The sequence below is a fragment of the Oculina patagonica genome, chromosome 6, assembly GCF_052425735.1.
Source record: "Oculina patagonica isolate OP01 chromosome 6, crgOcupat, whole genome shotgun sequence".
NCBI lineage: Eukaryota > Metazoa > Cnidaria > Anthozoa > Scleractinia > Oculinidae > Oculina > Oculina patagonica.
Genome location: NC_135763.1, coordinates 20,793,102 through 20,820,562, shown reverse-complemented (window position 1 = coordinate 20,820,562; position 27,461 = coordinate 20,793,102). Strand labels below are relative to the sequence as shown.

The window sequence follows — 27,461 nt, the reverse complement described above, 5'->3', positions numbered from 1 at the left end:
GAATGACCACATTGAAAATTTGAACAGCGAGCCGCGTGGACGCCATTTTGGTCATTTGCTCTCTAGCAAGGAGTGAGAGACTGTGAACCAGTTGGGAAGAACAATACAACCCAAATATGGGGTTGGGGTCAAGTATCCCCAGATCCCGAACCTTGTCAGGGATTTTTTTTTTTTTTTTTATCCAAAAAAAAAAAAAAAAAAAAAAAAACACCCCAAAACCAAAACAAAACCCCCCCCCCCCAAACCCCTCCCCCCCCCCTCTTGTGAGTAAATTGAAGTTTCTTTTTCACCAGTAACGAGTGGATCGACCCACGTGGGTCCCCACGGTCCCCACGTGGCTTCCCCGGGGAAAAACCGCTTTTGACTGCTTTTGACTACATGGCGGGCGCATATCCTCCAATCTTGAAAGAGAGGCTGGCCGCCATATTTGTTGTCTCCACGTCAGCTTGGGTCATGATAAACTCAATGAGTGGCATTCAAATTAAAATTGTTTTGAACTTTTTCTGCATGGATCAATGGAGCTGAGCGTTCGATTGGAGTGTGATCTACGTGCTAAATGTTGACTAAGATGTGCAACAGAAGAAATAAACCGATTTGTCAGGGAGCTATTTTTCTGGCCCTCGTTGGAGGCTTAGGGTACACAATGTATTTGTATAGCATCCTTTCAATGGACTTAGAGATTTCCAAATCAGAGACGGACAAATATTTTAGGCAACAGGAGTCTCTATCTTCGCAGCTTCAAGGTGAGTTAAAACGAAATGATTTTTTTGTGTGGTTTTGTTGTGGAATATATACGCGAGTATATATAGGGACTTCAAAACTTCCAAACCAGATGTGATCTAATTAATTGAGATCATTTTTTTAGCTGAGCTTTTGTGTTTGAATTAATCCTTGTAAGTTATTTTTGCTCTTTAGAAGTAAGCAGAAAATTAACCAAAAAACGTATTTGTTTTATGCAGTTTTAGATTTTCTTGTTTAAAGTTTGGATCATGGAATTATGCAAATTTCTTGTGATAGACCTGTCGTTATGTGGAAGACCAGTGTTAAATTACAGCATGTGTTACATTGTCAGGGTATTGTTAGGAGTTAGTGTTCTAATGAGTTAGATTAACTAAGCAACTCCTGAATACTATAACGCTATTCCTTTGCACTGATTTACAGTTGCTAATTTTAAAAGATTGTTGCAATCAGAGGGTATCATAATTATTTTTAATATGTTGCTTTATAGCTTTATGCTGCTTAACGTCTGTGTAGTGAAAAACGAAGCAAATGGCAGATTCTCTAACACGGCTACCTCAATCTTGATCTTGTCTGGTCATTAAAACATTTGACTCAAATACCGTGTATGAAAATAAAATGCACTTTGAAATGGTGAATCCTGTCTGGAGCCATGTTTACTTTTTTTCGTGCTTGGGACGGGGGTTGGGGGGGGGGGGGGTGGTGGTGTTTGTTGGGCAAACATGGCTGAAGTTATTAAATCTATCTGTACATCTTTATCTGTTTTTGCCATGCAATTTTGAAATCATTGCATGTTGTTTCTTGGCCAACAGTTTTGTCTGGATTGAGGTTCAACTCCAGTATCAGAACTTCAACTCCTGTTGTTCATTATTAAAATATTCCAGAAATCCATCTTTGGACACTTACATTTTGTTAATATAAGTCAATTCAACAAAGTAGATGCTCCCCTTTAATAGGAGGCACTTAGAACTGCATGAATCATGTCATGTGCAAGGTTTTTTAAATAAGTCGGTGACTGCAGAGGTTTGGCTGGCTACTTGATTATATGTCGCCCCCCGGGCTGAACAGTCTTGCAGCCCCTTACAGCTGCCTCTTCTTCCTGTTGCTGACACCTACTTCAAAACATTTTGAAATCCCTGCATGTGCTGTGTGGTTCAAGGAAATACCCATACTATTCCTGGAAAACAGATGGGGTGGGAGTTGGGGTTCTTCAAAAGCTGAAGTTTTAAAATTTTCAGAGCCTGGGTATGGGGTTCTCACAGAAAAACCTTCAGCCATGAGAGGGATGAATATTTTTTTCATGAACAAAGAGTATTTTTACAGTATATTCTAATTTGTTTCAGTTGTGTATGAACATCGAGCTCGGCTGGAGAGATCACTTCAAAAGGAGAAGACAGATCACAAGAATACTAAGCTAGGTTGGTAAATTGCTGCAAAAATTCCAATAATAAGTTTCTCTCTTCCCTCCAAAATAACCTCTCCTGGAAATAAGCCTTACAAATCTGAGGTGTAAAAATCCTTCCATTAACAGACCCTTCCAAAGTCCATGGACTTTGTATTAATATTTGCTCTTTAAGAAAGGTATAACCTCTTATGATTATAAGCCTCCTGCAAGAAAGCTTGTTTGCATTTTGTTTTTTATACTGCTTGGGCGAGTGAAATTCCTACCAATTAAAGGGAGAATAAAAGTTAACTTGTATATCAGCATGCATGCTAACTTGTCTTTTGTGAAATCAGCCACAGTCAGGTTTCTATGTGATTGTACTTGCTGCTTGCTAACTAGTCTAAGTTAATCGGTAGCTCAGGGTGTTCATTAGGCATCGGAGATCGGAGAATTCTCCTTCTACGACGTTGAATTCTCCGGCTAAATTTCAAAGGCCTCTACCTATTTTTTATTAAGGTGTGGAACCTTTAAAAATCATTCTCCGGTTACTTAACACTATTCTCCTGCCTTTACAATTCTTAATGAAAACCCTGTGGCTGTGTGGGCCACATTTTGTGTCTGAACGAGACAAAATACCTACTAATGAGTAGATTATGAGCATTGTTTACGCTCAAATAAGTCAGCTTCAGAATTTATAAAGAGCATTAATACGTACTAATCTGTTAGTAAGTTTTATCTTAATTATTCTATGTTTTGCAAAGCTAAAATATTGGTTTGATTTTCTTACAGATTTTGCAAAAAAGCAAAACGATTTTATTTTAAACATAACTCGATCCAAGGTGATTGTTCTTTTATTTCAATTTGCAAGTTTGATTTAACTTGAATCTTGTGCATTCTATACTGGGTTATTAACGAAATAAATCATATTGCTGTCTTTATTGTTTGATTTTAGCATGAAGCCATGAACAGGTTTAATTCATTGGAGACTCAATACAATATGCTTAAGGTAGGTACATGCTACGCATGTGGGACTGTAAGTGTAATTTACAGCATTTAACACTTAATGAGTGGTCCCAAGGGAAAAAGTTAATTTCCTTTCCAGAGAATCTCTATGTTACCCAAGGCAAAGCAGAGGGATACATAACATTTGAGGTTAACAAAATGAACTGTTTTCCCAAGGGACCAGTCATTAAGTGATTGTTATAAAGCACAACAAAGACATTAAGAACAGCCCTCATCAGTCAACACGCACAGGTAACATACTGCTACCCACTGGTGTCAGGTTTTACTCAGAGACTTTTGGCAAGAAACAATTTAATTGTTAGATGTCATGTGACCTTGAAGTAGCCAATGAAAGCATGTGCTCAGATTGGGAAAAAAATCCAGCTCATTGGAACCTCAATTTAACAAACCTCTATATAACGAAGACCTCGGTATAACGAAGTAGACTTGCCCCAAGTCGCTCGGTTTTTTTTTGCATCTATAGTTACTTAAATAAAATCGCTTTGAAATCAAGCCCGAAAGACCACTTTCAAAGTAAAATCGCCTTTGAAATCGCGCGCAAGAGATCGCGCGGGATTCATTTCTGTGAACGCGCGCGTGAAGGAAAACAAATGACACTTGCCAAGGAATGGCTCGGAATGAGCAACTTGTGTCACTTGCAGGAAATCGATTCTAGTTGACGTTATTTTTGCCGTGAAAATATTCATCATTTCATGTGCATTGAGTTGGTTTCTTTTATTGTGTTGACGTCAGTTTCGTGCGTGCTGTGGCGTGTGTTAAAATTGCAATTTTCTTCCTTTTTTGTGGGAAATCATACTCAAGGCCCTTGATGGCTTTCTCATTTCTGTAACATTTAAAAGGGACAGGCACAAAAGAAGGCATTTGTAATGTTTGTTCTAAAACTGGTTTAAACTGCCGATGTGAGAAGGAAACAAGTCTGCTCAAGAGGTAAAAAGTTAAACGTAAGCTTGTCTCGCGAGCAGCGCGCGCTAAGTTGGTGGGCACAGCACGCTCAGTAAGTTCGCGCGCAATACAGTATGATTGACATAATCTCAATGGCGTCACCGGTGGAAAAATCCACTGGTGATGCCACATTTCAGAATTGGTGCGCTGCAGGTGAGACAAGTCGCTTGTTCCGCCGCGATCCTCTGCCATTTTGTTTCTCATGCCCGCGCGCGCCCTCCGTTCCCTATCCAGCAGTCTCCTGCGAATTTAATGAGCGACTTGGAGCAAGTCTATGTCATGGGTTGCATCTTGGTAATTTTGCTTATGGCTAAATGTAGATGTATCCCCTAGGCCATGTGAGCTACATTACTGTTATCTTGGTCTTAGGATCTATTCGCACTAGCAGACAAGTTTCTTGACATTTTTGACAAAAAGTTGTTGCGACAAGTTGTCAGACACATTTTGAAGAGAACAAAAGGTGAAATTATTAGTACTGCCAATAGCTTTGCATGTGCTTCTGGCATCCTTGTACATTTCTCAGGGTGGCTGTCTTGAGCAAACATCAAATATGCAGGACCACGTAAAAATTCCAAAACAATTCGCGTTTGAAGTGCGCATGTTCTCATACAGTGAAAAAAAGGCACTCTCCCCTAAAGATAACTTTTCTTTTTCTCACCCTTACAATGGTACTCCTGGTCTTTGGTGCAATCCAGGCCAAACACAATAGCCTGCAATCAGTTGTTATCTTGCATTACAAGGGGCATGGGAATGCACATTGTCATGTTTGAAAGTTGTTCACACTTGTTTTTGCAATTGTTTTCAGTTAAAATGATAAAATGTTTTGTGCGACTGCTTCTTTGTTGTTACGTATTGTTGGACAAGTGTTGCATCTGAAGAAAACATATTCCCACTTGTTTCCTGCAACAATTCACACATTGTATAATAAAATTGAACGCTAAAAAATTTGAACGACGTTTCGACCGTTCGACGGTCATTTTCAAGTTAGGTGTTTGAATAAAATTACTTGTTAATTCACACATTAATGATGAAATGTGCCAATTGTTACAAAACTTGTCCGCAAGTGCAAATTGCCCTAAATGTCATTTATAATTTTAGATTTTGATGCTATATGACTTAAAACACTTTAAAATGACTCGTCCCTTGGAAACGAATTGGTTTTGTTTTCCTGTGAAAAATATTTCTTTGATTTTGTCTTGGAAGGCCATGGGAATGTTATTTGGGATTGTTTGTTTCCCCCCAGATAATCCCATATACACTTTTATACCATGCCATAGAAAATACAGCCAATCAGAATACAGGAAAGCCGTTGTATATTCGACGGTATTCAACCCAACCTTCCCATAGTGCGCTGCGACTGTATTCTCGACGAAATTTAGTAAGCGTATTTTCTATGGCATGGTATAAAATAGTTACACAACACTTTCTCGTGGTATACTATGAAATATCCCACTTGTCACTTGTATTTTCTTGGCATACACACTCGCCTAAAGGCTCGTGTGTATACCGAGAAAATACAAGTGACTCGTGGGATATTCCATAGTAAACCACTCGAAAGCGTTGCATAACTAGTATGTACCAATACTTTTGGTCCAGGTCAATACTCTTTGTCCATGTAAGGCACTAGGGTCTCTTAGAGCAGTTTTCACTTGAATGTCGAAAGTAATTTGCGTTTGCTTTGGTTTTGCATTACTATGCTTAGTGATTGGTTTAAAAATCTCACACCACTTTCTCAGCCAATCAGAAGTAAAACCAAAACCAATCAGGACTCGCTCGTGCACGTTTTCCCGTACTTTGTGCTTGGACATGTATTTGCTTCGAGTTTTGATTGGCCCAATAGATTGTCTGTGTCCTTTGTGATTGGCCAGAGTAATAACTTTGCTTTTGGTTTTACGACACTCAATTGAAAATTGCTCTGACTATCTGTTGTATTTTTAAATATAAGAGAAAGGATTGGAAGGGCCCTGCTACACCATCTGTGAAATTTGCTCTTTTTTGTTTTATTTCAGGCCCAGAATAAAGAACTTGATACAGATTATAATCGTCTTCGACAGCAGTACACTCGCCTCAGCTCAGAACACAGTCAGCTGAATAACCAGCTTAAAAGAAATTTTCAGCTTTACAAAGAACAAAAGACAAATGAGATAGCATCACTTGATGGTAAAGTACCCTGCTGTCATCCTTCAACAAATAGTGCACAGGCTTTTGGTTTTACATATCCTTTTGGCCTTTTTTGATGGTCATGATATTCCACAGATTATCTGTGGAACATGTTTGTATCTTCTTCCAACAATTGTACAGGCTTAAACATTTTTTTAGCATTAATGTACACTGTACATGCCAATCACTTCTCAGAAATGTGAAGACATGGTCCTTTAAGATGTTTTTGATGATAATTAAGTGTCCTATCAACGTAAGCTTACTTCACTAAGCTCCAAAATATATTAATTACATGTAGGAAGCATAAGAACAGTCACACAATGCATTGTGACTAAGGCCTCATGTATATATTTGTTTTGTTCCATGCAGAGGAAATCAAAACACTGAAACAACAGGTAGTGTCACTAAGAACACATCTCAAGTCAAGAGCAGATGAAGTTGAACAATACAAGGTTTGTGAAGTTTACTCAGTACAGAGATTGCATGTTGAATTCATGAATAATACTTTTTATATTGAGGTTACACAATACCTTCAGAGGACTACTTTTGTCGAAAAAATATTTTTTGGACTAAACTCAAGATCTACTATAAATCTAGAACATTTCCCCAAAAATGAAAGTAAAATCTTAAACGAAACCGCACGCGGGTTATTTTGAAAAAAAAAAGGTTTTTAAAATAAAAGTTAATAACACAGTGAAGTGTCATAATCCTCAGCGCGTTGACTTCCCGACAACGTTTTTTACGCAAAAGAGCCTCATCCCGGAGCTCTTATTAGGAGAACCTCATTAGCTTTTTTTTGTTTTCATGCGATTTTCCTTCTCTCACATTTTAGATATCTCTTCTCCTCGTTTCTCGTTATTATTATTCTCGTTATTGACTATATTGACTTTATTGAGGTCGTGAAAAAAGTTAACAATAATAGAAAAAACTTCTTGGACAGCGAAAATATCAAAGCCGAGACCTAAGAAGAAGACAAAAGCGGAATGTTGGTCGATGTGCGGGTGGGAGATACCCGTTGCTACTTGATTTTCTGTACTCTTACCCCGCATATTTTTCTTGGTTTTTCCATTTTTCTTGCACGCTGAAGCTCAACAAGGAAAATGAACGTGACTGTCACGCTATTATTGCCTTTGAATTCCAGCGAAAATCATTTCGCTTGCTGTGAACGGTAGGGGTGCAATCATTTCATTGGTCAGTGGCATACCCTGTTGACATAAGAGCGTAACATGTTTACAAATCTTCAAATGGCGAAAACTCGCAATCGTTTTTCGTGAGAATACAGTCTCTTTGAATGAATTAATAGGGTATGTAGAGTTGGTGGTTTCTAACAAAATTTGGCCAGAACATTTGCAAAGCTTCGAAGAACAAATGTGTGTTCGGGATTTCCTTTATTTTGGATATTTCTCTTGTGACAGCCGCAGATGCATCAGGGCCGGCAAATTATTTGGTACTTAAACTTTACGGGTCTATAAAAAGATAACCAATAAGAATTAAGAAAAAGCCTGACACACTTTGAGAGATTGATGCTTGCTGATTAATATTGTGCAGTACTTTTGGCGGAATGACACTCAGTCTTTTTCTCTTTACCTGCTTCTTACTTCTCGAGAATGGCTCTGCCAAACATCGGATATTTTTTTCGAATTCTACGGTTCTTTGCCTTTCTATTGATATAATAACAATTAGATTATGAGCTCGAGATTTCTATCGTGTGATAGTTGATGAGGGCAAAGCCCGAATCAACTATCACACATAGAAATCGAGAGCGAATAATCTAATTGTTTTAGTATAAATCTACATTCAAAACTTAACAACAAGACGAGCTCTCGTTTTTATTGAATGATATAAATAAGTCACACAACACGCGGATAATTGACAACTGCACCACATTGCATTGGCTTCTGTGTGCGCGTTTGCATTTCATTCACGATTTATTGAAACAGTTATATGCCCGAAACTGAAGGAAAAGCCAAGTTTTTTATTGTAAAATGACGATTGAAAGATGTACTGACGTACAAGGGCCCTTGGAAATTAAGTTTTTTTTTAAATTCAAAAACGTAAAAGATTAAAAAAAAGTTAAGCGAGTTGTTCGCAAGGAAGAAACCACATTGCACTGTTTAGCTTCTGTGTACGCCTTTGCATTTCATTCACGATTTATTTAAACCGTCGTTTGCTCGAAATTGAACTAAAAGCCGGATTTTCATTGTAAAATGACAATTTAAAGATAGACTGACTTACAAAGGCCCTTTGGAAGTCAAGTTGTTTTAAATGTAGGAAACGTGAACAATAAGAAATTTATGAAAAGTTGAACAAGTCACCCGCAACCTTGAATTCGCTTTCAATTTTGTTGTTTTATTTAAGTGTGATTGATGCATATAAAAACTTGCAGGTCGAATCTGTTTAGCCCTTCTTTTACTGCTCCTCGATGGGACGATGAAACTGTGTTAGTTTGCAAAGACATTTTAAACTTTATTTCCACAAAATGTCTCGGTGAAACGCATCTCTGCATCACACTACAATATTAGTCTTTTAGTTTTGGCTCAATAATCGAATTAGCGAACATCTCGAGCCGACACTTTAGTCTTTTAGTTTTGGCTCAATAATCGATTAGCGAACATCTCGAGCCGACACTCGAAATTGAACTAAAAGTCGGATTTTCATTGTTAAATGACAATTTAAAGATAGACTGACTTATAAAGGCCCTTTGGAAGTCAAGTTGTTTTAAATGTAGGAAACGTGAACAATAAGAAATTTATGAAAAGTTGAACGAGTCACCCGCAACCTTGAATTCGCTTTCAATTTTGTTGTTTTATTTAAGTGTGATTGATGCATATAAAAACTTGCAGGTCGAATCTGTTTAGCCCTTCTTTTACTGCTCCTCGATGGGACGATGAAACTGTGTTAGTTTGCAAAGACATTTTAAACTTTATTTCCACAAAATGTCTCGGTGAAACGCATCTCTGAATGTTATAAAATTATAGATTCGCCCGCTTTTAAAAGCGTAAATGAATATTAATTGCTTTTCTTACCGTGTAAAATCTTCATGACATATTTCGGTAGTCTTTATCTTCTCCAACATCGCCTGGAATAGTAAATAATCCAAGTCCTTCTTTACGGCCAATTTAAAAGCGAAAAAGCGGCAACCATTCTGTTGACAACCGCACGCTGTTTCGCTACTCACCTTCTACAACAGAATAGATAGTGAGTAGCGCAGCCAATCAGAGAACAGCATTCGTGATAGAACGCTAGTAGATTTATACTTAAATAGATTGTGGTAGTTTTCTTAACAACAACGTGCGTGCAAATTTTTTTCTGAAGGACACCCGCGAAGGTATTGTGTAACCTTAAACAAGGGTGTCCTTGGATTAGTAATAGTGAGTAAGTGGTGTCAGGTAACTACAGATAAACCACAATGTACATAAATTATGTGAGACAGGAAGAGTTGGAGCTTCAATCTATAAGTTGTGCTAACTGCTACTGAGTTCTAGCATAGTCTGTAATAATTCACATTATATTGGTTACATATTACATGTATATATTTTTTTAGAAGATCTATCGTGATTCTGCTAGGACACAGTAAACTGTCTCTAATACAGAAGCTTCCATATTAAAGTGGTTAACATACTGATAGGTTTTAAATTTGAATGTTCTCATTTTCCAAGTCCTGGTTAAAATTGTTATGTTTACTTGATATGTGAAGTTGTTTTTACAACTAAGGGTGACAAAGAAAAATTATTGTTGTCACAAATCACTGTGTGATTTGTTTTAATTTCTTCCATTCTGTTAGTTATCCAGCTCTCAAGCATTGGCGGCAAATCAGAAACAACAGGAAACAGTCAAAACTCTGCAAGAGCAACTTGCATCCTATAAAGTAAGACCTAAACCATAAAAATCTGATTTCAAATTTGTGTAAGGATTACATATGATTGGCAGTTGATAATTGGTTATGACTAATACAGTGTCATGGCTTAAATCTGGTGTTGATTTAAAAGTTTTCCAATAAATGTTGCTTGTTATTTTTTTTTTATTTTAATCTGAAACAAAGGATAAGGACAAAGAACAGGTTTGTAAAATGTCAAGCCAAAATTGAATTTCTTCATCAGAAATGCTTATGAATGAATTGAAATTGTTTTAATGTAAATTTAGTTGTTATTGGAGAATGATCTTCAAGTTAAAACAAATTACCGGTAACCAAGGTTGAAAGAAAATTATACTGAAAACAATTTGACCCACAATATACATGTACTAGCCTTACTAGCCTTGTGTTCATACATGAATTTGTTTTCCAAAATTAAAGTGCCAAGGCATGAGTAACCTCATCTCATGTTAATGTGAATATTTTGGCATATTCAGGACTAAATTTGGAAATGTGACTTTCGTTTGTTGATAACCACAGGAGAAGCTCAAAAAGACTCAACTTAGAAGTGATGTATCAGTGAAAGATGTAAAAAATGATAAGGACAAAACAGCCGTTACCAGACGGCAAGGTAATTAAACCATTAGCTGATATCAAAACAACTATGCTGTAAATGGAACTACCTACATCCCTGTACTATGAACATTCTGTGAGTGTGGTCAACACCAGATGCAGGCAGCTGGCAAGTCAATCAATTCTACTTGATGAAAGTACTTTGTTTAATACATACAGTCAACTTTCTCAATGGACACCTTTATAAGACGGACACCTCTTTAAGATGGACACCTGCTGTTGATTCCGTCCTTGCCGTTTTTCAGTCATTTTACTGTAACTAAACTCCCTATAAGACAGACACCTCTCTAAGATGGACAGCTGGAGCCGGTCCGACGGTGTCCGTTTTAGAGAGAGTTGACTGTATACAATTTACATATATTATGCAAGCTGACTGATTGTAATGTAAAAAAAGATAGAACCACAAGAGGGAACCAGGGTGAACTTGTTATGGAGTGAAAGTCAAACCACATTTATGAAATTACTCTTAACTATTAGGTTTTCCAAAGTAAGGTTTGTTTTTTGGTGATAGAACTTTGGTCCATCTGCGAGCACTTGCAGCTGTAGCTAGTGTGTCTTAAATTTAAGAAAAATGACAAAATGTTTAGGTTTTAAAGACATGTTTCGGCAGATCAAGAACTGTCATTTTTGGTTATGTTTTTGAAACATTTTGTTGTTTTTCTTAAATTATAACTTGCTTGCTGCTATCCAGACTTTTTGTGTCCTAAAATTAATATTTAAATACAGGTGGGAATCTATTGGACTCTGTTAAAGATGTAGTTGATCGAGAAGAAAAGGAAAAGTCTCATCAGGAAAGAGAAAGGTTTGCATCACACTACAATATTAGTCTTTTAGTTTTGGCTCAATAATCGAATTAGCGAACATCTCGAGCCGACACTTTAGTCTTTTAGTTTTGGCTCAATAATCGAATTAGCGAACATCTCGAGCCGACACTTTAGTCTTTTAGTTTTGGCTCAATAATCGAATTAGCGAACATCTCGAGCCGACACTTTAGTCTTTTAGTTTTGGCTCAATAATCGAATTAGCGAACATCTCGAGCCGACACTAGTCTTTTAGTTTTGGCACAATAATCGAATTAGCGAACATCTCGAGCCGACACTTAGTCTTTTAGTTTTGGCTCAATAATCGAATTAGCGAACATCTCGAGCCTTAGTCTTTTAGTTTTGGCTCAATAATCGAATTAGCGAACATCTCGAGCCGACACTAAAAAGTCATGTAATCTTTGTTTTGAATTGTTATAATAACTGTTTTGTGTAGTGCCACTTAAAGTAAGAATGATAACAGTAACAGTTGTTAACACCAGCCTAATGAGTAGAATTTTCCATAGAATCATTATTTTCATTTGTGGAGTAGCCTGACCATGACTTGCCTCTTCAGGTAATTCCCTAGAAATAGAACTGCTCATAGATTTCCAACCAAACTTTGCCAGTTGGTTGTTTACCTTCAGGGAAGTTATATTTTGAAATACAAAATGGGGGTCACCGTATTCGTTTAGGAGCAGGAAGACCTTGTATTTACCATATAATTCCTTATATATCCTTTGGGAGTACTGGCAAAGTGCACGTTTTCGGTGATAATGTATTATTCTGCCATAGAAATTGATCTGTATTCATTTTATAAAAAGAATTTGATCGCTACATTCGAACTACCGTAAGAGAAAAAAATGATAGGTCACCGAACTCGTTTACGAGAAAACGATGATTCTCTCTCTCACGAGCCAAGCCGCATAGAAAAAAAGCCACCATTTTGTTTTTGTGCGCGCGCTAATTACGTGTAAAATTTTGCGCAGTAAGGATGCGCAATGCAATACTAGGGAATCACCTTAATTATTTACATGAACTTGATTAAAAATATTCCATTGTCACAGCCGCCCAGGTCCGTCAAGAAGTGACAGTAGACATCCTGCAAAAGATACATCTCAGGAACGCTATCATGGCCAGACTTATATACCCACCACTCCCACAAGTGATGCTGGTATGTATTAATAAATAACTGTAGAGGAACAAGGTTTTGTAAAATTAATTGTAATTTAATTAAAGTTGTGTTTAAAGCAGTTGGCACCACTAAATTTGTTGGTGTAAATGACAGGTGAAACTTTGGCTTCTTGTCAATGAAATGATTCTATACAAATAAAAATACAACTTCAACTTTTATTTCAGTACATCAGTGAAAGATTTTTACACAGAAATAGGGGTGTCGATTGGTAAATGCAAGACTTTGTGAGACTGATATCTTTTTTACGAGCCTGAGACCTTTTTAGCCTTGCAAAAGAAATTGAGACTCCGAGAAGCTGTCAAAGAAAAATTCAAGTTGATGAGACCTCTGAAATTTGGCTAAAATCTTGCGAGACACAAATTTTTGAAGGACCATTCACCACCCCTACAAATGGGTATAAGATGGTGTGATGCAAAACATGTATGAACATATTTTTCGTGTTCTTAAAGATTCAGAGGATGAGAACGATGATGAGCAAAAACAAGATGTTCATGGCGACAGTCACTCAGATCAAAGACATGTCAAGGTTCCAAGTAGAGAAGAAAGCAAAAGAAATGAGAATTCACAAAGGGAAAGTGAGCAGAGACATGATAATGTTCCTTTGAGAGACAGCAATGAAGATATAAGACGTGCAGACAGAGAGCCTGGGGTCCAGGTTGTCGCACCAACAGGGAACACTATGAACAAATGGGCAAATATTATTAAGGTAAACAGCTCATTTGACACTGCTATCTTGGATGTGCAATTTTTTCGACTTTTTTGCTTGTTTACAAGCAAAAGGAAGGAGGATAGCGGTTAAGTCGTTCCATCTCGAACCACATTCTTGTAAACTCTCAAGGGACTGCTTTAATTTCTCAAGGGAATATTTTAATTTCTCAAGGGATTACTTTCCGCTGTGGGTGATCACTTGCGATCTCGTAGAAAAAACGCGACTTGTCAAATTTACAAACGTTATATAACAATTTTAAAAGTGACATGTCAGCTTTCTTATCTCAACGCACGTGTGTCTGAAAGGCGATCTATAAAAAACGTCGCACTAACAATGGATTGCGTAACTAACGCTAAAACACGGATAAATTATCACTAGCACTAACATCGTTTAAAAATTACAAACGTCAAAAATAAACCATACCAAAAAAACTCGCTCTTTTCAAAGATATTACTGAAGTTAAAACAAATGCAAGAGATGGGGGCTTCTTTTAGCTTCTTTTTAGCTTGGTTGCTACAAGCGCCATTTTGCAATGTTAATGATTAGTGCTTTGCAATCCGAGTCGATGTGACCTCGCATTGACAGCAATGTTGCATGAATTGGCTTTACAACATGCGATCGTATCTACGCAGTTCGAGAAAGACAGCAAAATTCTTTCGTATTTCATCTTCAAATATAATTCGAAAGCATTCACTGTAGAAGCTGTCTTGATATCCGACCCTCGCAGAGCCCAGACAAAACGCAGCATGAGTGTATCGATTTGTTTACGCCGCAATGTTTTTTTCCGACAGTAGTCGGAAATATCCGTATTTTTTCGTGCTTTTTCGTGGAGCAATCGTAACGATACGGCCTTGAACACATTGAACAGCGGTCTACCTATAACAATTCAAATATGGCATCGCAAAGACAAAGCGTCGAACACATATTTTGCTGTTTCATTTGCTAATTTCGCTGGGCTGTAATCGACTGCCTCGAAAGGTCCTTGCAATTGTCAGATCTCGGTGAAATTTGCACTGTTTATTTGTGTAATGTTGAGGAATATTTGTATAAATACCCGGCGCGGATGAGCCATTTTTGACAAAATTATATGGCTGCATTTCCTCCGCGAAGATGGGAAATTGTTAAACTAAACTACAAAGCAACTGTAATGTTAAGTTCGCAGAACAATGCACAGGATAAACTTTCGACTCATACTTCATGGGAAAAAAGTCGGTATCTCGAGGAGACTTTGATTATCTTTGATCTCAAAAGTTAATCTCCCAACTCAATGTCATATAATTTATTTAGTGTTAGGGAAGTGGTCATAACAAGTGTACTCGACGAGGACCCGGCTATGCAAGACTAGCCAAATGGACAAACTTTTGGCCTCAAAATTCAAGTTGAGACTTTTATATTAGGTGTTCATGAAGCTTGCATTGCTGGAGAATTGGTACTGGGAGGTTTGAATCTTTTTCATATTTTCTACTCTTGATAGAGTGATCTTTTAAGGTGGGGAAAGGGGGTACATGAAAATACCACTGTCTTTTTGGACAGTGGTGGGTCTGAGTACAATAGTTTTGACCATTTCCCTTAGTTCTGAGAATGTTCTGGTACATCAGGTGGTGATGATGACTGCTGTTGTGAGGACAATTCAGTTATTTATTGGAAAACTTTATGAAGATTGACCAAAGAAATCAAACCTTTAATGGATAAAAAGAACCCTTCAGGTCAATAGCTGGATAACAAAACAATAACTTACTCAAGTAATGAATGTGCTGCATTGTGTAAAACTTAGATACTATCAAATTGAACTTGCTAGAGGTAGATTATCTGCTGTTGCAAATCTGGGAAGCTTATTTTTCTGTCGTTAGCCCTTCATAAAAGCAAAATAGCTAGGGTGGTTTATTTACCTATATCAGTCAAGTTCATGTTGATCATTAGCTACGTGTTTCAATAGCTATCCCTTTCACTGAAACAGTGCTTTAATGGTTGTCAGAAGACATTCTTAATATTGAAGTGCTTGTACTTGACAGGCTGCACAGCAAGGAAATGCACCTGAAGGAGGAAAAACAGAGGACAACAACAAAGGTGAAGAGGAAGGAGAAGAAGAGGAGAATGAGGAAGGAAGAAGCAGAAGATCAGTTGATGACTACAGACAGGAGGAGAGTGATATGCAGAGGCAGGAGAGGGATAGACGGCTTGGTAGGCCTGTGGCTCAGGCAGGACGAGACAGTGATGTCAGACAAGAGGAAACGCCATATCAAGGTGACAATGCACAGAGAGCCCAACAACAGTATGAACACAGGAACCCAGACAATCAACAGCAAGAGATAAATGACAATGATAAAAAGGAAGATCATAAAAAGGATCAAGATGGACTGGAGAGTGATTTATCACGTAAGAATATCAACAAACAAGTGGCGGAAATGCAACAACACTATGATCAGAAGCAAATTAAACAACAAGAGGTAATGACTCTTCCTCAGGAACAAGGTGGTGAAATAAGACAGAAGTCTGTGTATAGACAGGTGGCTCCCATACCTGCTGTGCGTCAGAGACAAGACATAGCTGCAGAGGGGCACAAGGACCAATCAGATGGTAGGTTTACAGTATCCTCTCTGGATGACAAGTTTTCCTTAATATATGTTTTGCTTTTTCATTGGCCAAGCCCAGAAACCCATATGGGTTGAAACGTGTAACGCGCGCGCACAGCGTTTGAATATTCATTTTGCAAAGTACCATATTTGGAAACACGAAGAGTTGTACGCGAATGCTTTATACACGTAATTTATACACACGCAACATAATTTTTAGTTTTGCGGTAAGTTGCTTGAATTTCGATCTAAACGCCGTAATTTTTTTTACAGAAACTAAAGAAATACATTAGGTGTATCGAAGCGAAGTTCTCCAGACTACTTCAAGAAGATGAAACAGGAGAATTTAACCAAATTTAACTTTATTTAACCAAGCTTGTTCAAAAACAAGATTACGCCATCGAGCGCGAGGTAGCGCGCGCTGTGAATTTAATCCAAATATAGTAATTTTGATTGGTTAAATGGTCCTCGTAATTTTCCAAATATGGTACTTAGTGTAAACGAATGTGCAAACGTTTTGTACAATGCAAATCATAGAGAGTTACACGTTTCAACCCTTATGGGTTTCTGCCAAGCCTCAGTAGAGTCTAGTTACCAACAAGAAATTTTTCCCACAATTTCAGAAACCATAAATATATTCAATGGAATTCAGTTCAATTTGAAAATGCCAGTACCTTATTTTGCTTCATGTCGTATTCCATTTGTTCTACCTAGTCTTCTTCACTGATGTTAAATAAGTCAGAGCTATGCACTGTGTAACTAGTCACTGTAGTCACTTCATCTTCCCAAAATATTATTGTTGTGTTTTTGATATTCTGAATCTTGAGTTGTTGCTGTTGAGACGAAGGCTGGCAAACATTACTTTGTAAAATAATAATAGTAAGTTTGATGTTTTGTGTGAAGCTGATAATGACGATGAAGATGCTGATACTGAACAAGACACAGAACAAGATCCTGATGATGCTGATGAAGAAGATGATGACGTGATAGAGCCTCAAGACTCACCACAAGAACAACAGCCGGCACAACAGGTCAGACCAATCCAAGGGCAGGCACAACCCCATCAGGAAAGGACTTATGGAAGAGCATTGAAATATGCTGATAAGCAAAACGAGCAAAAGGAATAGTAACATGAATTAATTTATTTTAAGCAAATATCTTTGTGTTCAAGCAAAGCTCAGCACAAGATTTAGGAACCAGATAAAATGCTTGTGTTGATCAGTCGGGAGAATAAGCATCTTTTAGTTGTGATATGATTGAGCCCATGGTTGTTGCCAGGCAATGTTATAATTTTAATGACGTCATGTTAAGATGACGACTTACACAACTGTGTTTGATTGCCAAATACAAATCTAATTTAAGGATGATATGCTGTAAATGACGCTGGTTCTTTCGACTGCAAGGCATGCATATGGTGTTAAAAATAAAGTGAAATAATTTTGGTCAGCGTATTTATAAGGCTTTCCAGCTAGCTTTGAACAAATGAAAGGAAATTAAAAAAAAAAAACAGTTCCAGGCCCATTGCATTCTACATGGGAATGTAACCTTATTATAGGAATGTAACGAGGCATTTTAACAACGCGAACAAAATTTACGCGTAATAAAATTAACGCGAATTTAGGAAAAGTTCTGGTCAAATGCTTAGAGTAAAAAAGTTAACATACATGTTATTAACGCGAATTTTTGAAATTCGCGTTAATAACATGTATCGTTAATTTCCTACAATAAGGTAATTATTTTTTAAGTGTGGAAAACTCGGTGGATGTTTCATTCCATTTATTTTCGAAAGGGAAGGGTAAAATATAAGGGAACTGTTCACTAAAACAATGAAATAAGATCAAACCCTAAGATCATACATGATCTTGGGGTAGTCGTAACAGCAGATACTGTATTGAATGAATTTGGATGTAAGAAATATTTCAGCAAAGTTTCTCTGGGGTAACCGACTCCTTACGTACCCCATCCCTCAAATAATCGCTGACATTACTGAAACAGAGAAGAGATAAACAATTCGTTTATCATTTAATTGTGAGAATTTTTGTAGAGCGGCACATTTGGGTCAGTTAATAGGGAAGAAAGAGTATTTTGTAAAAGCCTATTGGATTTTGTAGAGTTAAACATTTCGGGGAAAAATATGAATAACCGCACATTTGGTGCTAAAAAAATTTAAACGTCATAAAATCCTGAACATCTAAGGTGTATATATATAAATATTTTCATCAAACAGACACTTTTAGTTAGTTACTGTACAAGATAAGCCAAAGGCATACTTCTGAATGTGACAAGGTTTCTCCTACAATTTGTTGTGTGCATTTGGCTCAACCTCAGCTAGGCAATCAACAACTCTACATCTTTTGATTAAAAATTTGGAGTAGGCCTAGCGCCTGATTAAAAATCACTTTCTCCCAAGAAAATTTTACAGAAAATGTGAAAAAATAGTAATAGGAATTTCCGTGGTGACCTTGGCACTGAAAAGGTTGTTATATGTACACGGTCGGTAACGTGGAGCAAACTCGATACAAATGTAAAATATAGTGAACGTAGTAAGACATAGCTTTCTTTCATTGTCGTGCATCACCACAAAAATATTAGAAAGGAGAGATGCGTGTAAGAGCAAAGGCCAGAATGTTTTAAATAATCCTTGGTACATCAGATGTCCTTAGGGATAAAGAAATTAAGAAAAAGTTAACTCCGAATCTATAGCTGCAGTGTTCTAATCGTAACAGTTTGTAGTGGTTCGCTCAAGTATGTCGATATATTTATTGCTAAGGAATAGTTGATAACTAAGAGCGCTTTCCTTTTGTCAGAACTGTCGGGCCAGACCGGTATATTAGAGAACAGAATTCCGTTGTCATGTCAAATCATGTTATGGTTGATTTGTGTGAAAATCTCGTGGAAAGGGCCCACTTTACATTCAAAGACTCGGTAGTTTTGAATGTAAAAATAATGGGCCCGGCCCTGGCTCGGCCCTGGCTCGGCCCTGGCCCGGCCCTGGCTCGGCCCTGGCTCGGCCCTGGCTCGGCTGGCCAGTTCTGACAAATGGAAAGCGCTTTAACATTTAAACGTATTTAACATGTAGGCAATGTTAACGAAGTGGCTGGGTCAGGGACTGGGTAGAGTTTTGTTTAAATTAATTTAGAATAGTACGACCTCATTTATATTATAGCCGGGAAAAATGTGTACCACTGTTGAAAATAAAGTAATTTACAATTTTAAGCGTAGCGTGTGTTTGTGCACAGTAAATGCATTTTCAGCACGTTTCTATGTAAACCATTTGGTTGACTTTGGCCTTCCCTCTTTTTTAGCAAGGAAGGTTACCCCATGCTACCAGAAGCATATAACCCCGAAGCGTCTAACTTCCCTTTATGACCTTGGGACAAAGCTGGGGATTATTAGAGCTCCCAGCTGACCAATCAGGAACGCGGATTTTTTTGCCCTTATATGGAATCGTGTGCAGCTCCAAAAAAAATGGCGGCCGCTACGGGGAAACCCACAAAGAAGTCAAAGAAGATGGTCTCAAAAGCAACGATTTAGTTGATTCTGGCGGTTAAGCCGACTGGAAAGTCTAAGGCAGAAGAAAATGTGTTTAAAATGGTCTTCAGGGAGGTCAGGGATGCGTTTGAGGTTTAATTTGAAGCATTAACTGCGAATTGGATATTTGTCAACTCGAGTCGCGGTATAAACCACATGCATGGCCATGCATAGTTTCCGTTAATTCATTCATTGAAGATTTGAAGCGTACAACAAGTTTTTTTTTTTCGAGAAAGTGAAGGGAATTAAACTCAGTCAGGTATTCAAGGTTGCAGGTAAGGTGTTGTGAGTCTGTGCAGCAGTGTCAGATGTAGGTCACTTCTTGCTAAACCGTTCGAAGTCGTCCATGTTTAATTTGTTGCCTGTATAAAGAGTTTGTTCAGTGTTAGTTCATGTACATCAACATGTACGTTGAAGAGGACGATGCTTCTCTTCTTAGACTACGTCACTAGGTTTTTGTCGTCATTCGTATTAAAATAAATGAGGCTATAGATACAAAATGTGCATTCGCTTTCGAAGGCGAAGCAAAGTTTCAGAAGAATCCTGTGCACAGATCGATAGGCTAGAGGTTTAAGCGCACAAATAGCAGTTTTTAGCAATTCATGCTTGCATGGAGTTCGAAGCATTTAAATCTGTAGAAAGCGTCTCTAGTTTTTTTAAATAAACATAAGGACAGAAATTGAAAATACGTATAGTTTATAGTGTGAAATTAATTTCCTCAAGCTCCTGACCTGGCCTAACTCTTTTATTTTTTTAATTCAAACTCATTTTTAAAAATTCTTGTTAATAATAATTAATGGCTTACCACAGAACTGTTGTTTCATTTGAAAAAATAAAAAAAATATCTCCTTCTACTCTTTTGCCATTCCAATATTGGTCCAATATCTTCCGTGTATAATTGTTTTAAAATTAATACCCAACATGAGAATGAAGCAATATTTAAAAATGAATGTCATTTCAACTTTCATATCTGCTGACTCTCCTTGAATTTTGCAGGTTTCTCAAAGAACTGGCATTAATTATTATTTCTTTGTAGCGAAATATAAATGCCAGTAGCTCAGTTTTAATGATAATCATTCAAAATTTCCCAAAAATGTAATGTCAGACATGAATGTAACTCTGTTATGCCACCTCAGCCTTGCATCTGACAATATTGTGCTATTTCGAGCCAAAAAGTGTTTGGTACTCTAATACACAAGTGATTAACCGACTATCTAGTGTTTTAAATAATGTAGCTGCTGATAATATTACCACACATTTTTACAGAATAAATAATAAAATGACATGGTGGATAAATAACAATAAATTCAAAATGCAAGAACTGGTTTTTTGTTTTAATGCTAATAATGTTTAATCTTGGAAACAGGGGTGGTTTTAATTGTAAACTGGGGATGTCAAACTAAAAGGGGGGAATTTGTAGAGCTTTTACAGTTTTGATAACAGCTACATGTAGACCAAAACAGCTGTTCATAATTTGACAAATAGAGCTAGATATACAGGTTGTGGAACATCATGCGATGAGTTATTATACTAGCATCAAGAAGCTCTCTTTTTCAACAAACCATTCTTTTGCAAGGGTTTGTACAGGTCCTGGGAAATCCTGGAATTTTATTTGTTCATTTTCCAGTACTGGAAACTCCTGAAAAAAAAAACTACCATTCCTGGGAAGATCTGGAAATCTATTTAACACAAGTAACAACTGAATTCACAGAACTAACATTATAAGAAATGCATGACAGACAGTATAAAGATAAATAATATTAAGATCTTGGGAGTGAAAGGGTTATTGTGAACTTTTGAGTCCTGGAAAACTCTATTTGAGTTCTTGAAAAGTCCTGGAAAATTATTCTTTGTGAAAAAGGGTATAAACCCTGTTCGCTGAACATACACATTTTTACAGCATTTTAATGCTGTGTTAAAAAACGTGCCTTGTATGACAGACTGTGAGTGTTGAGGTAAGCTTAAGTCAAGGTTTAAAATCATGTTAAGACAATACTAAATAGACTCAGTACACTCCAAGATTATGTCTGTATTTACTTTTAAGTCTGCATGTTGACTAGAAAAGTATTAAACAGTACTTCAGTGTTAATACTGCTTATTAAGTGTGGTTTATTAATCCCAATAAAAAGCTAGCCAATGCTTTGTTCACAGGAGACAAGAAGTGTTTATCTGGTAAGGAGAGATCACAGGTGAATGAAACCTTCAACTAATTGCTTATCACATCAGTAAAGCACAAATTAAAAATGCAGTTACGTTTTATCCACATTTTTTTTGTTAAGTAATTAGTCCAGTTGACTTAGCACAAAAGAATATCAATTAATTTAAAGTGGTCACACTTTTGGGCTCTCTTGCAGCCAAAGCACATGCATTGTTTATTATTACATTCATGAGATTTTGAGAAAATAATCAACCATCATTTGTAACCAAATCTCCCCAATATTTAATAAAAGCTGGTACTAAAAAGCCCTGAGGAAAACATTTGAAATATTTTTTTTTTATCCTGGATTGTACCAGAAGCACCATTGGTAGATTTCCTTTTTCCCTTTTACATGTCAGTCTTAATTAATGTATAAATAAATTAAACAAATGTATCAGAGGTATGGAACGAAATTGCACTTTACCATGTTTTTGTTCCCATCTTATCTGACAACACTATTAGTCACTAGAAAATATGACAATATATATTTGAAAAACAATCTGTGATACTTCTGTATTACAGTTAAACTTTCACTAAATGCATGAGCACTCAAAATACATGAAACAGTCTGTGACCAGAAAAAAAAACTTAATACAGATGACATATAATATTGTTGTCTATACATGTAGCATTGTCAATTCAAAGAAAGCCTAAATTGTAAATAAATGACTTCTATTTATTTTTAGGAAGTTGTCCCTCCTCCATCCATGGATTCACCTTAATTTTTGCCTTTGGGGTAGCTGGCCAGGGTATAGTTTACTTGATACTAATCATTGTTCATGACCACATTTAGCTGCAGGTTAACACTTAATTGTCATAAAAGCTCTGCCATTTGAGCAAAGAGACCAGAAATAAGCTAGGAAACTTACCAAGGAAGCATTTGGAAATAAACAATTAATATTATGGAGTAAATCTGATTCATGTCTGCAAGAAGGAGAAAAAACATTGGCATGCATGATGATTAGAAATTTAATTTGATCCTTCTCTCATATATTTTTTTTTGAAAAAAAAAAGCAATTATGATTTAAGAGATACATGTAAGGCTATTATAAGGGCCTTTTTGCTTATAATGCAAATTATGCCAATATTTATATTGCTACCAGTTCATGCTGGTTTTCAGGCTTTAAAAGCCTCTGAAGTTAGCACAAGACCTCCACCGCCGCTATCATATTTGTAATATTGCAATCAACTTAAAATTAAAAGGCAGTGCTTCGGCTGTAAGTTTTTTCTAAACAGAAAACCCCACGTTCTCTTCAATGCTGACTTGATCGCTGGAGCTTCTAGGCCTGGAAAATGAGTGAGAACTGAAACCTAGCTATTAAAGAGAGGTAGCATCTTGTCCAAATGCATCGCCGATTTAAGAACTTTGTCGGGATCCTTGCAGGATAAATCGTGCAGGGATATAGGGTAGTGTTTATCGCTGAACTCCATGAATTTGGATGAAGATGTGGAGGAGCTTTCGATCGAAGCTATAAATAAAACTCGTCACTAGCTCCACGTTCTTGTCCGTCAGGCATGTTTGAAGCATCGTACTTCTTGGTGTTCCTGGACTTTCGGATTCTCTTTCTTTATTTACAGAGGTCGTTGCTATTGGCCTGGGTGATTTCGTTGTCTGTGATCGAGGAGCAATACATCGATATTTTTGAACAGGAATGCTGTCAAGTGGATCTTTCCCTTGTTCACGCCTTCACTCTTAGTTCCTGTTAATTCAAGCGGATTTTTTCTTTGCGAAGTTAGCCTAGGCTTTTTTCTTAATATGTATAACTGTTGTGGTCAAATTTACCTCACAAAAGTAGAGTTTTCTCTTACATTACAGGTTTGTTTATTCCATGACAGCGAATGGCGGACATTTTGAGGTTTTCCCTGACACTCGCGAGATGGTCGCGCGTGCGATGAATTGATCCATATTAGGAAGTAAAATCTGATTGGCTCCCCGCGCGATTTAAAAATCCCCAGCTGTGGCCGCGAGCTATACGCTTCGGGGTTATATGCTTCTGATGCTACTCAATGAAAACGACTTGTACATTTTGTTACAGGCCAAATTCAGCCAAACAGGGGTGGGGTGTAAGAAATGTATGTTGTCATTATTGCTAATCTTGGATTTCAGAGAACCGCTATTATCCCCAAATACTACTACAACGCAACCATAAGACCAATGTATACCGGTAAATTCATTATTAATCAAGTCATTTTTTCGACTTTTTTTGCTTGTTTACAAGCAAAAAGAAGGAGAATAGCGTTTACTGGGCTAAAATCTGAACCGGAAGGGATTGCATTCTTGTTAACTCTCAAGGGACTGTTTTAATTTCTCAAGGGAATACTTTCCGCTGTGGGTGATCTAAGCGCGTGACTTGTAAAGTGTCACTCTATAGTTGTGCTTCAGCACTTCCGTTCTTCTAGAAAAAACGTGACTTGTCAAATTTACAAACATTATATAAGAATCAAAAACGTGAGTAGCCCAAATCTTACGTCACATAACCAATTAAGAATGTAAGGGGTTCAGCGCTCGAAGGCAGCGAAGTTTAAAACGATTAAGAACGCAATTTTTACTAGTACAAGTCTTTAGGCGCTAATATTAATTTAACCTAAAATCACATCGCGAAAACACTGAAAGACCGCTTGGACATGTCCAAGCTATTTAAAACTACCACTACGTCAGACCCATGTCACGCGATCTCTCGCTTGTAGCTATAAATAATCATTCACCTATTTTCAGTTTGAATACTCTGCGCTCTGTTTGTGTGAAATATTTATTGTTGTGTTACTCAAGCGTTTGGCTCGGAGCGAGTACAAGTCGTACAATTTACCCGGAACGTGTTAAATATTGCAAAACAACGACTTATTTTCTGGATATCCCAATTTTTGTTTTAAGTTTACGGTATTTTGAGAATCGAAACGTTATCGAAACGTAAGTTGCAAGCTCAGCAAGAATGTGTCAAAGCACGGGATACACGTCATCGCGCCAGGGGAATTACCAAAAGCTTGTCGGAAGACGCTAAACGGAGAAACACAATGGGATAGCCTTTATAGTCTACTCTTTATTTTGGCGTGATTTGGCTTTCTTTTAAATTAACTGGTTTGGGTTATTTTATTGAACATTCGGAACAAAATAAATATTTGCATGCGTAAGCAGGCATTTTTCCGGCTAGGCATGTGGTTTTAAAAAGCAAAAGATGACGTGGAAAGGAAATTCATGTCACGTTCACTCCGTGACTAACGCAAACACGACTTGTGTGTTTCTCAAGTGACTGCTTTTCTAAAGATTTTACTGTGCGGCGCCGTGCCTTTAATTTAGCCAAAGCACTGAAAGAGGTGAGGAGGTCAAACATTACCCGCACGAACACACTAAAACGTTGCTAATAGTTAACCAAAGGGAACTCATTCCGTGACAATTGATTATTTCTGCTGATTTGCACAATTTAGAATTGCAACATCATCTACAATCCAAGACAAAAGTCCTGGGACACTTAACCACTTCGACGAAAAATTGACATTGTATTGACCTCCCCCTCCCCACCCCCAATTCAATGTTGGTTTCTATCCATCATACCGTGGGACAATATCTCAACATTGTTTTGGGGGGAAAGGGGGGCTCGGAAAATTAAACAATGCGTTCTTAATGCAAAGGGAATGGTCACTGAGCACTATTTCTTTAAGTGTCCCATGGATTTTTGTCTAGGATTGTATTTGTGTGCGAAAAAATTGGGATTGTCTTTGCGTCCGAAAGAAGGTTGCATAGGTTTAAAATATGTTTGTTCTAGCAGTTATTTGCACAAATGTTTGTAAACAGTTACAGCATGTAACAAGAAAGCTCTATTTGGAGTTCTTTTCGAGCCACAAAGTGTAGCTGATGGAATCCGTTCCTTGGGAGAAATTCACTGTTTTTTCTGTTGCTTTCTTTTGTGAGTCTTTGAGCGCCCAAATACAAGCTTTGCGAACTCTTTTCAGTATAACATGGTACACTAATGTCAGGGATCGTTATTGCTTTCCATCTTTATTATTCTTTGCCAAGAAACAGCGCCTAAGTGTTCAAAACCATCATATTTCCTCTCAGAACTGTAAGTACCCTGAACAGTGCTCGACCGAAAACGCAACAGTACTCCGCGCATGATTCTTTGAGCTAAAATATTTAGAACGTGCTCATTTTCATTGGGTTTTCATCTCAGCATATCAAGAATAGTGTATTCAATGCCATGACGTTCGATAGTTGTAACTGGTTCTTCGTTTAATCACCTTTTTAACAGTACTCACTCGTAAACCAAGAGTAGAATAATTAGCATATATTATTTATCTCAACGCTTGTTCACCGAGTACTGTGAGAAATTGAGCAAAACGTTTAGCATCGTTTATGAATACTTCATAAAGGGTTCCTATTTGAATATTCAATCGGTTTAGCTGCGTTTCACGCATATATTTCTGAGCTAGGGCATAAAAAAGCGGAAAACAGTGGCGAGTACTGTTGTGAGAAATGTTAGCATATCTCATTATCTCATTACAACAGAACACTGGCACTTATCTTCGTGTCAAATTTCAGCTGAACAGACATGTTCAATTATTAACAGCCAAAAGAATGGTTTCTTTTCAATGACCAAAAAGAGATTTGCCTGTTTGAGAAGAAAAATCGCTGTTGAGACCCTGTCAAGTTTGTTTTGTTGCGATAAAGATATCGTTTTGGGGGCTTTCCGACATAGTCCTCATGTCTGATGAAGGCGATATATTTATCCCTATTGACTCGAATCTGTTCAAAAAGTGATGACTTAATCGATTTTGTCACAAAACACTGTCCTCTTTATACAATGATAAAGTTAGAGCGACCACAAATCCAAATAAGCCCTGTTTCTCTGGCCCTATTTTTTAACCACTTCGACGAAAAATTGACATTGTATTGACCTCCCCCTCCCCACCCCCAATTCAATGTTGGTTTCTATCCATCATACCGTGGGACAATATCTCAACATTGTTTTGGGGGGAAAGGGGGGCTCGGAAAATTAAACAATGCGTTCTTAATGCAAAGGGAATGGTCACTGAGCACTATTTCTTTAAGTGTCCCATGGATTTTTGTCTAGGATTGTAGCAAAGCGCACTATTACTAAAAATAGATTTCGCCACATGATACCCCCCCCCCCCCCTTCCCTGCGTGAGTCGGACAACAATTTTAGTTTTGGCAAAGGCTTTGTATGGAGGGGAAGTAAGTGAAAAACAGATTGAAGGTATCCAAAAAATGGCCCAAAATTGAATTTATTAGTCGAAGATCCGGTAATGACACCTTGATTTCCACGGCGGATAGCGAATTACTATCGAATTATATAATTGCGAAGGATAGCACTTGTATGTTTGCTTCATTTAGGCACCGGAAAGATCGTCGGTTGCAAGAAGTTCAGAATTCTTCCCGAATTTGACGGCACTGATTGCCGGCCATCCGATCTGTTTCGACACATGATAGATAGAGGGCGAAAATATTATGCTATTTCGATTAAACATGTTGAAGGCAAACGTCAAAGTTTACCTTTTTTAACCAAGCCAAAGTATATGAGTCGCAAAGCACCCAGCCGTCGCGACTGACAAATACAGCATTTACTCCGCGAAAATAAAAAAATGCTTGAACTGAAAGACGTTTGAATTCTTCCATGATATGTTCGAACAACAATGCCCAGGATAAACCTTCTACTCATACTAACTTCATGCAAAAAAAGTCGATATCTCGAAGAGATCTTTGATAATTA

At 37.4% G+C, this 27,461-nt stretch overlaps 1 protein-coding gene across 1 annotated transcript; it reads left to right on the top strand.

The window, feature by feature from the left end:
• Positions 1-295: 295 nt before the first annotated feature.
• On the top strand, positions 296-19,226 carry LOC144658526 (uncharacterized). The gene is made up of 13 exons (XM_078518953.1): positions 296-743; positions 2,082-2,156; positions 2,912-2,961; positions 3,075-3,128; positions 6,097-6,247; positions 6,617-6,699; positions 10,032-10,115; positions 10,641-10,731; positions 11,460-11,535; positions 12,601-12,707; positions 13,178-13,434; positions 15,450-16,014; positions 16,914-19,226. Exons 1-13 carry the CDS (start codon positions 557-559, stop codon positions 17,135-17,137), a joined length of 2,004 nt encoding a protein of 667 aa, XP_078375079.1. The 5' UTR covers positions 296-556; the 3' UTR covers positions 17,138-19,226.
• The last annotated feature ends 8,235 nt before the right edge of the window (positions 19,227-27,461 follow it).